The sequence below is a fragment of the Scyliorhinus torazame genome, unplaced genomic scaffold (assembly GCF_047496885.1).
Source record: "Scyliorhinus torazame isolate Kashiwa2021f unplaced genomic scaffold, sScyTor2.1 scaffold_336, whole genome shotgun sequence".
Lineage (NCBI taxonomy): Eukaryota > Metazoa > Chordata > Chondrichthyes > Carcharhiniformes > Scyliorhinidae > Scyliorhinus > Scyliorhinus torazame.
This window is the reverse complement of record NW_027308063.1, coordinates 113805-131546: the sequence shown is the minus strand read 5'-3', so window position 1 is coordinate 131546 and position 17742 is coordinate 113805. Positions and strand designations below refer to the sequence as shown.

At 59.7% G+C, this 17742-nt stretch overlaps 1 protein-coding gene across 2 annotated transcripts in view; it reads right to left on the bottom strand.

The window, feature by feature from the left end:
• LOC140406177 (maestro heat-like repeat-containing protein family member 1) overlaps positions 1 to 17742 on the bottom strand; it is a 123905-nt gene that overhangs the window by 31580 nt on the left and 74583 nt on the right. For both annotated transcript variants that reach the window (XM_072494318.1, XM_072494319.1), the window contains one exon: positions 8687 to 8810. In XM_072494318.1, the coding sequence (XP_072350419.1) occupies positions 8687 to 8810 (124 nt within the window). The remainder of the gene's footprint in view (positions 1 to 8686; positions 8811 to 17742) is intronic.

The window sequence follows — 17742 nt, the reverse complement described above, 5'->3', positions numbered from 1 at the left end:
TCATCCTCAACTTCGTCAGGTGCACTCTTTGTATCACCTGTATGGCTGTATCAGCCCCTTCACTCCCTCCACAGGCGCCTCTATCCTCCTCCATAATCCCCCCATAGATCGCCAAGACCCCCACCCCTCTCCAACCCCATTACCGATAACGAGGAACGACGTGCCACCGGAAAGGTGGGAAAAAAACATTTTTTTCAAAATCCCGCACCTGCATGCCCGGAATTCCTCCCCCTTGCGGGACACCCAAACTCCCGCCCCCGCCCCCCCCCCAAAACCCTGTGGTTCCCTCGGAACAGCAACAACTTCGACCCTGCCCCCAACCTAAAGGGTTACCGAAATTGCCTCCATATTTTCAGCGTGACCACCACCACAGGACTCCCTGAGACCTTCCCTGGGGCAGACGGGAGGGTCACAACCCCCACCCCTTGCAAGAGCCTGCCTTCATCCTCACCCACAAAAACTTCAGCCTCTCTCTCTAACCCTATACCTTCTCCACATTCGCTGCTCAATGGTATAACAGGCTCGGAAGGGCCAGGCCCCCCCCTGATGTCTCCTCTTAATTATCTGCTACTGTTACTCTCTGAAGTACCAACCTCTAATCCTTGCCACCGTATCTGCCCACACAAACCACAAAATCAACCTATACCCACATGAAAAACAATTGCGACAAAAAGACCAGTAGGCACTGAAAAGAAGTAAAATCCACGGACAAAACGTTCACCTTAACCGCCTGCTTCCGACCTGCCAATGACAGGGGAAGACTGTCCCACCGCGATAGATCCGCATTGACCCTGCCCGCCAGACTCGTAAAGTACAACTTACGGAGCCGGCCCCAGAGTGACAATGGGAAGTTCATAGATAATGAGGAAATGGCGGATGAATTGAACAAATATTCTGCTTGTGTCTTCACTATAGAGGATAGAAAGATTATTCCAGTAATGGCTGTAATCAGGCGGTGGTGGAGAGAGAGGACTCGGTGAAATTACAATCAGTAGGGGAAGCAGTACTGAGCAAACTGATAGAGCTCCAGGCTCCGGGTCCTGATGGACTTTATCCTCAGGTCTCAAAAGAGATGGAGTTCTCTAAGAGTAAATCGCACTGTGGCTAAAGGGGAGCCTGTAGACGTAAACCAGGGGCTGGTTTAGCACAGTGGGCTAAACAAGAACAAGGCAGCAGCGCGGGTTCGATTCCCGTACCAGCCTCCCTGAACAGGCGCCGGAATGTGGCGACTAGGGCTTTTCACAGTAACTTCATGGAAGCCTACTTGTGACAATAAGCGAGTATTAACGTACTTGGATTTTCAGAAGGAATTTAATAATGTACCATATCAACGGTTACTGTGGAAAATAAAAGCTTGTGCTGTAGTATAGATAGGACATTGACTGGCAGAAAAGGGGCCTCATTCTGATTGGCAGGTTGTGACGAATAAGGGGTCTCAACTTTTAACAATTTACATCATTGACATGGAGGAGGGGAGTGAAGGCACGACAACTAAATTTGCAGATGGCACAAAGATAGATAGGAAGGTAGGTATGTTGTGAAGAGGACATCAGAAGGTTGCAGACAGGTTGAGCGAGTGGGCAAAAAAAGCGGTCAGATAATGTGGGAAGGTGTGAAGTGGTTCACTTTGGCAGGAAGAATAAAGAAGCAGGAGTATCACTTAAACAAAGAACAACTGCAGAATTCCAAGGCGCAGAGGGATCCGGATGTTCTAGGTCACAAGTCCCAGAAGGTTAGTATGCAGGTGCAGCTGGTCGTTGCGAAGGCGAAGGAAACGCCGTCCTTTATTATGAGAGGAATTGAACATAAAAGTAAGGATGTTATGCTTCACTTACACAGGGCTTTGGTTCGACCATATCTCAAGTTGTGTGTGCAGTTTTGATCTCCTTAGGCTGTTCAGAGGAAGTTTACTTAATTGATACCTGGAATGAGTGGACTGCCTTACGAGGAAAGGATTAGACAGACCAGGTTTATTTCCACTGGAGTTTAGAAGAACGAGGTGATTTGATTGAAGTCTATAAAATCCTGAACAGGACTTCCGGGTGCGGGCGATGACCAGCTAAGTCGCACGTTTCGGCAGCTCCCGGTGGAACGGACCTTTTGGGCTCTTGATAGGAGCCCCAACGGCAATTTTAACGGCTAAAAACACCGTGCGGTAAACCAGAAGGGTGTTCCCCCTGACACGGATGGAAAAAGGAGAGGAAAGTGGCCGATTGCAGCGGATCCTTTGGAACAACGGCAAGGAAGGCAAGCAAAAACCAAGATGGCGTCGGAAGGTGGCAGTTTCATATGGGGCCCTGAACAACAAGAGTTCTTGAAATGCTGCGTGGAGGAGATAAAAAAGGAAATGAAGAAAGAGTTGTTGGCCCCGATACTACAGGCGATCGAAGGGCTAAAGGAGGAACAAAAGACCCAGGAGCAGGAGCTTCGGTGTCGTGAAGGCGAAGGCAGCCGAGAATGAGAACGATATACAGGGCCTGGTGGTGAAGTCGGAGATACAGGAGGCACATCAGAAACGATGTGTGGAGAGGTTGGAGGCACTGGAAAACAACGCAAGGAGGAACAACCTGAGGATTCTTGGCCTTCCTGAAGGTGTGGAGGGGGGCGGACGTCGGGGCATATGTGAGCACGATGCTGCACTCGTTAATGGGAGCGGAGGCCCCGACGGGTCCGTTGGAGGTGGAGGGAGCGTACCGAGTTATGGTGCGAGGATCGAGAGCAGGAGAAACTCCCAGTGCCATAGTGGTGAGATTCCTCCGTTTTAAGGATAGAGAAATGGTCCCTTAGATGGGCGAAGAAAACTCGGTGCAGTAAATGGGAGAACGCGGTGATCCGCGTTTTATCAAGACTGGAGTGCGGAGGTGGCGAGAAGGAGGGCGAGCTTTAATCGGGCCAAGGCGGTACTTCACAAAAGGAAGATAAAATTTGGAATGCTGCAACCGGCAAGACTGTGGGTCACATATCAAGGGAGGCACCACTACTTTGAGACGGCGGATGAAGCGTGGACTTTTATTGTAGAAGAAAAACTGGAATGAGTGGATTATGAAAAAGAACGTTTGGACAAAGTGGTGGAGCGAATGGGGGGGGCGAAGAGGGGTTTTATGTTCTAATCCTGCGGTATGGTAACTTTTCTTTCTCCCACAGGTGGTGATGGGGGGAGGTGGGGAGGGAGAGGAGATGGGGCGTTGGCCATGGGAGGCGGGGCCGAGGGAGAGGCGCGGGCTTGGTTCCCGCGCTATGATAATTATGGCGGGAATAGAGAAGCAGGAAGGAGGGGGCGTCGCACGGTGCGAGCCGTGGTCACGGGGGGAAGCCGAGGTCAGCCAGGAGTTTGCTGACTTCTGGGAGCAACATGGGGGGAGTAATTACACTAGCGGGGGGGTCTAAGCGGGGGGGCGGGAGGGGGGAATTACTGGGTTGCTGCTGCTGGGGAAAAGGGGGGAGTGGGTACGGGAGAGGATGGGCGGGGGGCACCGCCTGGGGGAGATACAGCTGCGTGGGAACTGGGTGAGAAGCTGGAAAAAAGATGATGGGCTAACCGGCAAGGGGGGGGGTGGGAAGCCCCCAACTCGGCTGATCACGTGGAACGTGAGAGGGCTCAACGGGCCGATAAAGAGGGCACGAGTACTCGCACACCTAAGAAACTTAAAGCAGATGTGGTTATGTTACAGGAAACGCACCTGAAACTGATAGACCAGGTTAGGCTGCGCAAAGGATGGGTGGGGCAGGTGTTCCATTCGGGCTGGATGCGAAAACAGGGGGGTGGCTATATTAGTGGGGAAGCGGGTAATGTTCGAGGCAAAGACTATAGTGGCGGATAACGAGGGGCAGATACGTGATGGTGAGTGGCAAATTACAGGGAGAGATGGTGGTTTTGGTAAACGTGTATGCCCAGAACTGGGATGATGCCAACTTTATGAGGCGAATGCTAGGACGCATCCCGGACCTAGAGACGGGAAAGCTGATAATGGGGGGAGACTTTAACACGGTGTTGGAACCAGGGCTGGATAGGTCGAAGTCCAGGACTGGTAGGAGGCCGGCAGCAGCCAAGGTGCTTAAGGATTTTATGGAGCAGATGGGAGGTGTGGACCCGTGGAGATTCAGTAAGACCCTAGGAGTAAGGAGTTCTCGTTTTTCTCCTATGTCCATAAAGTCTATTCGCGCATAGACTTTTTTGTGTTGGGTAGGGCATTGATCCCGAAGGTGAGGGGAACGGAATATATACGGCTATAGCCATTTCGAATCATGCCCCACACTGGGTAGACTTGGAGATAGGGGAGGAAACAGGAGGGCGCCCACCCTGGAGAATGGACATGGGACTAATGGCGGATGAGGGGGTGTGCCTAAGGGTGAGGGGATGTATTGAAAAGTACTTGGAACTCAATGACAATGGGGAGGTTCAGGTGGGAGTGGTCTGGGAGGCGTTGAAGGCGGTGGTTAGGGGGAGCTGATATCAATAAGGGCACATAAAGGGAAGCAGGAGAGTAAGGAACGGGAGCGGTTGCTGCAAGAACTTTTGAGGGTGGACAGACAATATGCGGAAGCACCGGAGGAGGGACTGTACAGGGAAAGGCAAAGGCTGCACGTGGAATTTGACTTGCTGACTACAGCACTGCAGAGGCACAATGGAGGAAGGCGCAGGGTGTACAGTATGAATATGGGAGAAGGCGAGCAGATTGCTGGCACACCAATTGAGGAAAAGGGGAGCAGCGAGGGAAATAGGGGGAGTGAGAGATGAGGAAGGAGAGATTGGAGCGGGGAGCGGAGAGAGTGAATGAAGTGTTCAAGACATTTTATAAAAATTGTATGAAGCTCAACCCCGGATGGGAGGGAGAGAATGATGGATTTTTTGGATCGGCTGGAAATTCCCAAGGTGGAAGAGCAGGAAAGGTGGGACTGGGAGCACAGATCACGGTAGAAGAAGTGGTGAAAGGAATTAGGAACATGCAGACGGGAAAGGCCCCGGGACCGGACGGATTCCCAGTTGAATTTTACAGAAAATATTTGGACTTGCTCGCCCCGGTACTGACGAGGACCTTTAACGAGGCAAAGGAAAGGGGACAACTGCCCCCGACTATGTCTGAAGCAACGATATCGCTTCTCTTAAAGAAGGAAAAGGACCCGCTACAATGCGGGTCCTACAGACCAATTTCCCTCCTAAATGTGGATGCCAAGGTCCTGGCCAAGGTAATGGCAATGAGAATAGAGGAATGTGTCCCGGGGGTGGTTCACGAGGACCAAACTGGGTTTGTGAAGGGGAGACAGCTGAACACGAATATACGGAGGCTGTTAGGGGTAATGATGATGGCCCCCACCAGAGGGTGAAACGGAGATAGTAGTGGCGATGGATGCCGAGAAAGCATTTGATAGAGTGGAATGGGATTATCTGTGGGAGGTGTTGAGGAGATTTGGTTTTGGAGAGGGGTATGTTAGATGGTGCAGCTATTGTATAGGGCCCCAGTGGCGAGTGTGGTCACGAATGGACAGGGATCGGCATATTTCGGCTCCATAGAGGGACAAGGCAGGGATGTCCTCTGTCCCCATTACTGTTTGCACTGGCGATTGAGCCCCTGGCGATAGCGCTGAGAGGTTCCAAGAGATGGAGGGGAATACTTAGGGGAGGAGAAGAACACCGGGTATCTTTATATGCGGATGATTTGCTACTATATGTGGCGGATCCGGCGGAGGGGATGCCAGAAATAATGCGGATACTTGGGGAGTTTGGGGATTTTTCAGGTATAAATTGAACATGGGGAAGAGTGAGCTGTTTGTGTGCATCCAGGGGAGCAGAGTAGAGAAATAGAAGACCTACTGTTGAGGAAGGTAACAAGAGACTTTCGTTACCTGGGGATCCAGATAGCTAAGAATTGGGGCACATTGCACAGGCTAAATTTAACGCGGTTGGTGGAACAGATGGAGGAAGATTTCAAGAGATGGGATATGGTATCCCTGTCAATGGCAGGGAGGGTGCAGGCGGTTAAGATGGTGGTCCTCCCGAGATTCCTCTTTGTGTTTCAGTGCCTCCCGGTGGTGATCACGAAGGCTTTTTTTAAAAGGATAGAAAAGAGCATCATGGGTTTTGTTTGGGCCGGGAAGACTCCGAGAGTGAGGAAGGGATTCTTACAGCGTAGTAGAGATAGCGGGGGGCTGGCACTACCGAGCCTAAGTGAGTACTATTGGGCCGCTAATATTTCAATGGTGAGTAAACGGATGGGAGGAGGAGGAGGGAGCGGCGTGGAAGAGATTAGAGAGGGCGTCCTGTAGGGGGACCAGCCTGCAGGCTATGGTGACAGCCCCATTGCCGTTCTCACCGAGGAACTACACCACAAGCCCGGTGGTGGTAGCTACACTGAAGATTTGGGGACAGTGGAGACGACATAGGGGAAAGACCGGAGCATTGGGGGGGTCCCCGATAAGAAACAACCATAGGTTTGCCCCGGGGGGAATGGATGGGGGGATATGGAATCTGGCAAAGAGCAGGAATAACGCAACTGAAAGATCTATTTGTGGATGGGAAGTTCGCAAGTCTGGGAGCGCTGACCGAGAAATATGGGTTGCCCCAAGGGAATGCATTCAGGTACATGCAATTGAGGGCTTTTGCGAGGCAACAGGTGAGGGAATTCCCGCAGCTCCCGACACAAGAGGTGCAGGACAGAGTCATCTCAAAGAAATGGGTGGGGGATGGTAAGGTGTCGGATATATATAGGGAAATGAAGGACGAAGGGGAGACTATGATGGACGAACTAAAAGGGAAATGGGAAGAAGAGCTGGGGAGGAGATCGAGGAGGGGCTGTGGGGCAGATGCCCTAAGCAGGGTAAACTCGTCGTCCTCGTGTGCCAGGCTAGGCCTGATTCAGTTTAAGGTATTACACAGGGCACATATGACTGGAACACGGCTCAGTAAATTTTTTGGGGTGGAGGATAGGTGTGCGAGGTGCTCGAGAAGCCCAGCGAATCATACCCATATGTTTTGGTCATGCCCGGCACTACAGGGGTTTTGGGTGGGGGTGACAAAGGCGCTTTCAAAAGTAGTAGGAGTCCGGGTCGAACCAAGCTGGGGGTTGGCTATATTTGGGGTTGCACAAGAGCCGGGAGTGCAGGAGGCGAGAGAGGCCGATGTTTTGGCCTTTGCGTCCCTAGTAGCCCGGCGCAGGATATTGCTAATGTGGAAAGAAGCCAAGCCCCCGGGGGTGGAGACCTGGATAAATGACATGGCGGGGTTCATAAAGCTAGAGCGGATTAAGTTCGTCCTAAGGGGGTCGGCTCAAGGGTTCACCAGGGCGGTGGCAACCGTTCGTCGAATATCTTGCGTAAAGATAGATGGGGGAAAAAAGAAGGCAGCAGCAGCAGCCCAGGACTTTGGGGGGGGGGGGGGGGATGGGGGGGGGAGGGGGGGGGAGGGGGGGGATGGGGGGGGGGGGGGGGGGGGAGGGGGGGGAGGGATGGGGGGGGGTGTAAGCCTGTGACAAGGCAGTTGCCAATTAGGGCTAGTTTTCATTTTTGTTATTTAATATTTATTTATTTGTTGTTTTTTGTTTATATAAAAAAGGTCATTATTATCTGTATTGTTATAATGTTGTGTAAAGGATGCACAATGTACTGTGTTGGTTGACCAAAAATTTCAATAAAATATTTATTAAAAAAAAAAAAATCCTGAACAGTATTGACAAGGTGGACGTGGCAAGGGTGTTTCCTCTTGTGGATGAGTCCAGAACTAGAATCCTGAACAGTATTGACAAGGTGGACGTGGAAAGGGTGTTTCCTCTTGGTGGGTGAGTCCAGAACTAGGGGGCACTGATTTATAATTAGGGGTCGCCCTTTTAGGACGGAGAGGAGGAGAATTTTCTCTCAGAGGGCTGTGCGACTTTGGAACTCTCCACCTCAGAAGGCGGTGGAGGCGGGGTCACGGAAGATTTTTAAAGGAGGAGGCAGGTAGATTCTCGTTCGGCAAGGAAATCAAATGTTACCGTGGGTAGGAGGGAATCTGGAATTCGAACAGATCAGTCAGGATCTGAGTGAAAGGGGAGGGAGCAGGTTGGAGGGGCTGAATGGCCAAATCCTGCTACTAATACATATGTACGTATTGGCGAGTGGCTCAGGAGAGGGGGAGCGGGTGGGAGACAGGAAACAGCGAGTGGGAGGCTAATAGATAGCATTACTAAGTTAGAGAGACGATCTTTGGGGCCAATTAGGTTAGAGGCAGTCAATGTAACGTTTAGAGATCAGCAGTGTCACCCACTCTGGGGCAGCATGCCGGTGCAGTGGTTAGCACGGCTGCCTCACGGCCGCCGAGGTCCCAGGTTCGATCCCGGCCCTGGGTCACTGTCCATGTGGAGTTTGCACATTCTCCCCGTGTTTGCGTGGGTTTTGCCCCCACAACCCCAAAGATGTGCAGGCTAGGTGGATTGGCCACGCTAAATTGCCCTTAATTGGAAAAAAAAGATTTGGGCATTTAAGGACTGTCACCCTCTCTTTATTATGTTTCTTCCCGGGAAAGCGGTTGGTGTTTTGCAGGTTGTCGTTTTGCAGACTGTGTTTCGGGAGCACATGTGCAATGCTAAGTGAGGGGTCGCTGTATAACCACCCCCCCCCCCCCCCCCCCCCCCCCCACCACCCCCCCGGCCCCCGAGCAGCACACGGCCCGGACATTTCGGAAAGTCTCTCGCCGACTTGCTTCATTACTGACCTGCATGTAGAGCAAGCAGCTCCCTCTTGCGACTGAAGTTGAAGGAATGATTCTTTTTGTTAGCGTAGATCGCTCTGGCAACCAGCGAGATGGTCTTCATCAGACTGAGTTTAATCGTCAGGTCCTGGATGGCAGAAAGATCATAACCAGGGCAGTGAACACACACAGGCCAATGGTTAGCACAGCGGGACCCCCGTGTTAGTCAGGCAGGTGGTGGAGTCAGTGAGCAGTGAGGTCAGTATCACAGAATCATTAAGAGATCAGCAGAGAGATAGTACCGGCTCCGGGGATAATACTCAGTGAAGACAGAATGTCACCAAATACCATTCCAGAGGATCTCACAGTGCAGGTCAGGGCAACGCCGAGGGAGCGCCGCGTTCCAGAGGTTTGGCGATGAGGGAGCGCCGCGTTCCAGAGGCTCGGCGATGAGGGTGCGCCGCGTTCCAGAGGCTCGGCAATGAGGGAGTGCGCGTTGCCGGAGGCCCAGCCCGAGGGAGCACCACGTTGCCGGAGGTTTGGCGATGAGGGAGCGCCACGTTGCCGGAGGTTCGGCAATGAGGGAGCGCCGCGTTCCAGAGGCTCGGCAATGAGGGAGTGCGCGTTGCCGGAGGCCCAGCCCGAGGGAGCACCACGTTGCCGGAGGTTTGGCGATGAGGGAGCCCTGCGTTGCCGGAGGTTTGGCGATGAGGGAGCGCCGCGTTGCCGGAGGTTCGGCGATGAGGGAACGCCGCGTTGCTGGAGGTTCGGCGATGAGGGAGCGCCGCGTTGCCGGAGGTTTGGCGATGAGGGAGCGCCGCGTTGCCGGAGGTGTGGCGATGAGGGAGCGCCGCGTTGCCGGAGGTTTGGCGATGAGGGAGCGCCGCGTTGCCGGAGGTTTGGCGATGAGGGAGCGCCGCGTTGCCGGAGGTTTGGCGATGAGGGAGCGCCGCGTTGCCGGAGGTTCAGCGATGAGGGAGCTCCGCGTTGCCGGAGGTTTGGCGATGAGGGAGCGCCGCGTTGCCGGAGGTTCAGCAGTGACGGAGCGCCGTGTTGCCGGAGGTTCAGCAATGAGGGAGCGCCGCGTTGCCGGAGGTTTGGCGATGAGGGAGCGCCGCGTTGCCGGAGGTTCGGCGATGAGGGAGCGACGTGCTGCCGGAGGTTTGGCGATGAGGGAGCTCCGCGTTGCCGGAGGTTTGGTGATGAGGGAGCTCCGCGTTGCCGGAGGTTTGGCGATGAGGGAGCGCCACGTTGCCGGAGGTTTGGCGATGAGGGAAGGCCGCGTTGCCGGAGGTTTGGCAATGAGGGAGCGCCGTGTTGCCGGAGGTTTGGCAATGAGGGAGCGCCGTGTTGCCGGAGGTTTGGCGATGAGGGAGCGCCGCGTTGCCGGAGGTTCAGCAATGAGGGAGCGCCGCGTTGCCGGAGGTTTGGCGATGAGGGAGCGCCGTGTTGCCGGAGGTTCGGCGATGAGGGAGCGCCGCGTTGCCGGAGGTTCGGCGATGAGGGAGCGCCGCGTTGCCGGAGGTTTGGCGATGAGGGAGCGCCGCGTTGCCGGAGGTTTGGCGATGAGGGAGCGCCGCGTTGCCGGAGGTTTGGCGATGAGGGAGCGCCGTGTTGCCGGAGGTTTGGCGATGAGGGAGCGCCGCGTTGCCAGAGGTTCGGCGATGAGGGAGCGACGTGCTGCCGGAGGTTTGGCGATGAGGGAGCGCCGCGTTGCCGGAGGTTCAGCAATGAGGGAGCGCCGTGTTGCTGGAGGTTCGGCGATGAGGGAGCTCCGCGTTGCCGGAGGTTTGGCGATGAGGGAGCGGCGCGTTGCCGGAGGTTTGGCGATGAGGGAGCGCCGCGTTGCCGGAGGTTTGGCGATGAGGGAGCGCCGCGTTGCTGGAGGTTCGGCGATGAGGGAGCGGCGCGTTGCCGGAGGTTCGGCGATGAGGGAGCGCCGTGTTGCCGGAGGTTCGGCGATGAGGGAGCGCCGCGTTGCCGGAGGTTCAGCGATGAGGGAGCGCCGCGTTGCCGGAGGTTCGGCGATGAGGGAGCGGCGCGTTGCCGGAGGTTTGGCGATGAGGGAGCGCCGCGTTGCCGGAGGTTTGGCGATGAGGGAGCGGCGCGTTGCTGGAGGTTTGGCGATGAGGGAGCGGCGCGTTGCTGGAGGTTTGGCGATGAGGGAGCGCCGTGTTGCCGGAGGTTTGGCGATGAGGGAGCGCCGTGTTGCCGGAGGTTTGGCGATGAGGGAGCGCCGCGTTGCCGGAGGTTTGGCGATGAGGGAGCGCCGTGTTGCCGGAGGTTCGGCGATGAGGGAACGCCGCGTTGCCGGAGTTTCGGCGATGAGGGAGCGCCGCGTTGCCGGAGGTTTGGCGATGAGGGAGCGCCGTGTTGCCGGAGGTTTGGCGATGAGGGAGCTCCGCGTTGCCGGAGGTTTGGCGATGAGGGAGCTCCGCGTTGCCGGAGGTTTGGCGATGAGGGAGCGCCGCGTTGCCGGAGGTTCAGCAATGAGGGAGCGCCGCGTTGCCGGAGGTTTGGCGATGAGGGAGCGCCGTGTTGCCGGAGGTTTGGCGATGAGGGAGCGCCGCGTTGCCGGAGGTTCGGCGATGAGGGAGCGCCGCGTTGCCGGAGGTTTGGCGATGAGGGAGCGCCGCGTTGCCGGAGGTTTGGCGATGAGGGAGCGCCGCGTTGCCGGAGGTTTGGCGATGAGGGAGCGCCGTGTTGCCGGAGGTTTGGCGATGAGGGAGCGCCGCGTTGCCGGAGGTTCGGCGATGAGGCAGCGACGTGCGGCCGGAGGTTTGGCGATGAGGGAGCGCCGCGTTGCCGGAGGTTCAGCAATGAGGGAGCGCCGTGTTGCTGGAGGTTCGGCGATGAGGGAGCTCCGCGTTGCCGGAGGTTTGGCGATGAGGGAGCGGCGCGTTGCCGGAGGTTTGGCGATGAGGGAGCGCCGCGTTGCCGGAGGTTTGGCGATGAGGGAGCGCCGCGTTGCTGGAGGTTCGGCGATGAGGGAGCGGCGCGTTGCCGGAGGTTCGGCGATGAGGGAGCGTCGCGTTGCCGGAGGTTCAGCGTTGAGGGAGCGCCGTGTTGCCGGAGGTTCGGCGATGAGGGAGCGGCGCGTTGCCGGAGGTTTGGCGATGAGGGAGCGCCGCGTTGCCGGAGGTTTGGCGATGAGGGAGCGGCGCGTTGCCGGAGGTTTGGCGATGAGGGAGCGCCGCGTTGCCGGAGGTTTGGCGATGAGGGAGCGGCGCGTTGCTGGAGGTTTGGCGATGAGGGAGCGCCGCGTTGCCGGAGGTTTGGCGATGAGGGAGCGCCGTGTTGTCGGAGGTTCGGCGATGAGGGAACGCCGTGTTGCCGGAGGTTCAGCGATGAGGGAGCGGCGCGTTGCTGGAGGTTCGGCGATGAGGGAGCGCCGCGTTGCCGGAGGTTTGGCGATGAGGGAGCGCCGCGTTGCCGGAGGTTCGGCAATGAGGGAGCCCTGCGTTGCCGGAGGTTCAGCAGTGACGGAGCGCCGCTTTGCCGGAGGTTCAGCAGTGACGGAGCGCCGTGTTGCCGGAGGTTTGGTGATGAGGGAGCGCCGCGTTGCCGGAGGTTTGGCGATGAGGGAGCCCTGCGTTGCCGGAGGTTCAGCAGTGACGGAGCGCCGCTTTGCCGGAGGTTCAGCAATGAGGGAGCGCCGTGTTGCCGGAGGTTTGGCGATGAGGGAGCCCTGCGTTGCCGGAGGTTCAGCAGTAACGGAGCGCCGCTTTGCTGGAGGTTTGGCGATGAGGGAGCGCCGCGTTGCCGGAGGTTTGGCGATGAGGGAGCTCCGCGTTGCCGGAGGTTTGGCGATGAGGGAGCCGTGCGTTGCCGGAGGTTCAGCAGTGACGGAGCGCCGCTTTGCCGGAGGTTTGGCGATGAGGGAGCGCCGCGTTGCCGGAGGTTTGGCGATGAGGGAGCGACGCGTTGCCGGAGGTTTGGCGATGAGGGAGCTCCGCGTTGCCGGAGGTTTGGCGATGAGGGAGCTCCGCGTTGCCGGAGGTTTGGCGATGAGGGAGCGCCGCGTTGCTGGAGGTTTGGCGATGAGGGAGCGCCGCGTTGCCGGAGGTTTGGCGATGAGGGAGCGCCGCGTTGCCGGAGGTTTGGCGATGAGGGAGCGCCGCGTTGCCGGAGGTTCAGCAATGAGGGAGCGCCGCGTTGCCGGAGGTTCGGCGATGAGGGAGCTCCGCATTGCCGGAGGTTCGGCAATGAGGGAGCCCTGCGTTGCCGGAGGTTCAGCAGTGACGGAGCGCCGCTTTGCCGGAGGTTCAGCAGTGACGGAGCGCCGTGTTGCCGGAGGTTTGGTGATGAGGGAGCGCCGCGTTGCCGGAGGTTTGGCGATGAGGGAGCCCTGCGTTGCCGGAGGTTCAGCAGTGACGGAGCGCCGCTTTGCCGGAGGTTCAGCAATGAGGGAGCGCCGTGTTGCCGGAGGTTTGGCGATGAGGGAGCTCCGCGTTGCCGGAGGTTTGGCGATGAGGGAGCCCTGCGTTGCCGGAGGTTCAGCAGTGACGGAGCGCCGCTTTGCCGGAGGTTTGGCGATGAGGGAGCGCCGCGTTGCCGGAGGTTTGGCGATGAGGGAGCTCCGCGTTGCCGGAGGTTTGGCGATGAGGGAGCCCTGCGTTGCCGGAGGTTCAGCAATGAGGGAGCGCCGCGTTGCTGGAGGTTCGGCGATGAGGGAGCGCCGCGTTGCCGGAGGTTTGGCGATGAGGGAGCGACGCGTTGCCGGAGGTTTGGCGATGAGGGAGCTCCGCGTTGCCGGAGGTTTGGCGATGAGGGAGCTCCGCGTTGCCGGAGGTTTGGCGATGAGGGAGCGCCGCGTTGCCGGAGGTTCAGCAGTGAGGGAGCGCCGCGTTGCCGGAGGTTTGGCGATGAGGGAACGCCGCGTTGCCGGAGGATCGGCGATGAGGGAGCTCCGCGTTGCTGGAAGTTTGGCGATGAGGGAGCGCCGCGTTGCCGGAGGTTTGGCGATGAGGGAGCTCCGCGTTGCCGGAGGTTTGGCGATGAGGGAGCGCCGCGTTGCCGGAGGTTTGGCGATGAGGGAGCTCCGCGTTGCCGGAGGTTTGGCGATGAGGGAGCGCCGCGTTGCTGGAGGTTTGGCGATGACGGAGCGCCGCTTTGCCGGAGGTTTGGCGATGAGGGAGCGCCGCGTTGCCGGAGGTTTGGCGATGAGGGAGCTCCGCGTTGCCGGAGGTTTGGCGATGAGGGAGCCCTGCGTTGCCGGAGGTTCAGCAGTGACGGAGCGCCGCTTTGCCGGAGGTTTGGCGATGAGGGAGCGCCGCGTTGCCGGAGGTTTGGCGATGAGGGAGCTCCGCGTTGCCGGAGGTTTGGCGATGAGGGAGCCCTGCGTTGCCGGAGGTTCAGCAATGAGGGAGCGCCGCGTTGCTGGAGGTTCGGCGATGAGGGAGCGCCGCGTTGCCGGAGGTTTGGCGATGAGGGAGCGACGCGTTGCCGGAGGTTTGGCGATGAGGGAGCTCCGCGTTGCCGGAGGTTTGGCGATGAGGGAGCTCCGCGTTGCCGGAGGTTTGGCGATGAGGGAGCGCCGCGTTGCCGGAGGTTCAGCAGTGAGGGAGCGCCGCGTTGCCGGAGGTTTGGCGATGAGGGAACGCCGCGTTGCCGGAGGATCGGCGATGAGGGAGCTCCGCGTTGCTGGAGGTTTGGCGATGAGGGAGCTCCGCGTTGCCGGAGGTTTGGCGATGAGGGAGCGCCGCGTTGCCGGAGGTTTGGCGATGAGGGAGCGCCGCGTTGCCGGAGGTTTGGCGATGAGGGAGCGCCGCGTTGCTGGAGGTTTGGCGATGAGGGAGCGCCGCGTTGCCGGAGGTTTGGTGATGAGGGAGCTCCGCGTTGCTGGAGGTTTGGCGATGAGGGAGCTCTGCGTTGCCGGAGGTTTGGCGATGACGGAGCGCCGCGTTGCCGGAGGTTCGGCGATGAGGGAGCGCCGCGTTGCCGGAGGTTCGGCGATGAGGGAGCGCCGCGTTGCCGGAGGTTCAGCAGTGAGGGAGCGCCGCGTTGCTGGAGGTTTGGTGATGAGGGAGCTCCGCGTTGCCGGAGGTTTGGCGATGAGGGAGCGCCGCGTTGCCGGAGGTTTGGCGATGAGGGAGCGCCACGTTGCTGGAGGTTTGGCGATGAGGGAACGCCGCGTTGCCGGAGGTTTGGCGATGAGGGAGCGCCGCGTTGCCGGAGGTTTGGCGATGAGGGAGCGCCGCGTTGCCGGAGGTTTGGCGATGAGGGAGCTCCGCGTTGCCGGAGGTTCAGCAATGAGGGAGCGACGCGTTGCCGGAGGTTTGGCGATGAGGGAGCGACGCGTTGCCGGAGGTTTGGCGATGAGGGATCTCCGCGTTGCCGGAGGTTTGGCGATGAGGGAGCGACGCGTTGCCGGAGGTTTGGCGATGAGGGAGCTCCGCGTTGCCGGGGGTTTGGCGATGAGGGAGCGCCGCGTTGCCGGAGGTTTGGCGATGAGGGAGCGCCCCGTTGCCGGAGGTTTGATGAGGGAGCTCCGCGTTGCCGGAGGTTCGGCGATGAGGGAGCGCCGCGTTGCCGGAGGTTTGGCGATGAGGGAGCGCCGCGTTGCCGGAGGTTTGGCGATGAGGGAGCGCCGCGTTGCCGGAGGTTTGGCGATGAGGGAGCGCCGTGTTGCCGGAGGTTCAGCGATGAGGGAGCGCCGTGTTGCCGGAGGTTCGGCGATGAGGGAGCGGCGTGTTGCCGGAGGTTTGGCGATGAGGGAGCGCCGCGTTGCCGGAGGTTTGGCGATGAGGGAGCGGCGCGTTGCTGGAGGTTTGGCGATGAGGGAGCGCCGCGTTGCCGGAGGTTCAGCGATGAGGGAGCGGCGCGTTGCTGGAGGTTTGGCGATGAGGGAGCGCCGCGTTGCCGGAGGTTCGGCGATGAGGGAGCGCCGTGTTGCCGGAGGTTTGGCGATGAGGGAGCGCCGTGTTGCCGGAGGTTCGGCGATGAGGGAACGGCGCGTTGCTGGAGGTTCGGCGATGAGGGAGCGCCGCGTTGCCGGAGGTTTGGCGATGAGGGAGCGCCGCGTTGCCGGAGGTTCGGCAATGAGGGAGCCCTGCGTTGCCGGAGGTTCAGCAGTGACGGAGCGCCGCTTTGCCGGAGGTTCAGCAGTGAGGGAGCGCCGCGTTGCCGGAGGTTTGGCGATGAGGGAACGCCGCGTTGCCGGAGGATCGGCGATGAGGGAGCTCCGCGTTGCTGGAGGTTTGGCGATGAGGGAGCGCCGCGTTGCCGGAGGTTTGGCGATGAGGGAGCTCCGCGTTGCCGGAGGTTTGGCGATGAGGGAGCGCCGCGTTGCCGGAGGTTTGGCGATGAGGGAGCTCCGCGTTGCCGGAGGTTTGGCGATGAGGGAGCGCCGCGTTGCTGGAGGTTTGGCGATGACGGAGCGCCGCTTTGCCGGAGGTTTGGCGATGAGGGAGCGCCGCGTTGCCGGAGGTTTGGCGATGAGGGAGCTCCGCGTTGCCGGAGGTTTGGCGATGAGGGAGCCCTGCGTTGCCGGAGGTTCAGCAGTGACGGAGCGCCGCTTTGCCGGAGGTTTGGCGATGAGGGAGCGCCGCGTTGCCGGAGGTTTGGCGATGAGGGAGCTCCGCGTTGCCGGAGGTTTGGCGATGAGGGAGCCCTGCGTTGCCGGAGGTTCAGCAATGAGGGAGCGCCGCGTTGCTGGAGGTTCGGCGATGAGGGAGCGCCGCGTTGCCGGAGGTTTGGCGATGAGGGAGCGACGCGTTGCCGGAGGTTTGGCGATGAGGGAGCGACGCGTTGCCGGAGGTTTGGCGATGAGGGAGCTCCGCGTTGCCGGAGGTTTGGCGATGAGGGAGCTCCGCGTTGCCGGAGGTTTGGCGATGAGGGAGCGCCGCGTTGCCGGAGGTTCAGCAGTGAGGGAGCGCCGCGTTGCCGGAGGTTTGGCGATGAGGGAACGCCGCGTTGCCGGAGGATCGGCGATGAGGGAGCTCCGCGTTGCTGGAGGTTTGGCGATGAGGGAGCTCCGCGTTGCCGGAGGTTTGGCGATGAGGGAGCGCCGCGTTGCCGGAGGTTTGGCGATGAGGGAGCGCCGCGTTGCCGGAGGTTTGGCGATGAGGGAGCGCCGCGTTGCTGGAGGTTTGGCGATGAGGGAGCGCCGCGTTGCCGGAGGTTTGGTGATGAGGGAGCTCCGCGTTGCTGGAGGTTTGGCGATGAGGGAGCTCTGCGTTGCCGGAGGTTTGGCGATGACGGAGCGCCGCGTTGCCGGAGGTTCGGCGATGAGGGAGCGCCGCGTTGCCGGAGGTTCGGCGATGAGGGAGCGCCGCGTTGCCGGAGGTTCAGCAGTGAGGGAGCGCCGCGTTGCTGGAGGTTTGGTGATGAGGGAGCTCCGCGTTGCCGGAGGTTTGGCGATGAGGGAGCGCCGCGTTGCCGGAGGTTTGGCGATGAGGGAGCGCCGCGTTGCTGGAGGTTTGGCGATGACGGAGCGCCGCTTTGCCGGAGGTTTGGCGATGAGGGAGCGCCGCGTTGCCGGAGGTTTGGCGATGAGGGAGCTCCGCGTTGCCGGAGGTTTGGCGATGAGGGAGCCCTGCGTTGCCGGAGGTTCAGCAGTGACGGAGCGCCGCTTTGCCGGAGGTTTGGCGATGAGGGAGCGCCGCGTTGCCGGAGGTTTGGCGATGAGGGAGCTCCGCGTTGCCGGAGGTTTGGCGATGAGGGAGCCCTGCGTTGCCGGAGGTTCAGCAATGAGGGAGCGCCGCGTTGCTGGAGGTTCGGCGATGAGGGAGCGCCGCGTTGCCGGAGGTTCGGCGATGAGGGAGCGCCGCGTTGCCGGAGGTTTGGCGATGAGGGAGCGACGCGTTGCCGGAGGTTTGGCGATGAGGGAGCGACGCGTTGCCGGAGGTTTGGCGATGAGGGAGCTCCGCGTTGCCGGAGGTTTGGCGATGAGGGAGCTCCGCGTTGCCGGAGGTTTGGCGATGAGGGAGCGCCGCGTTGCCGGAGGTTCAGCAGTGAGGGAGCGCCGCGTTGCCGGAGGTTTGGCGATGAGGGAACGCCGCGTTGCCGGAGGATCGGCGATGAGGGAGCTCCGCGTTGCTGGAGGTTTGGCGATGAGGGAGCTCCGCGTTGCCGGAGGT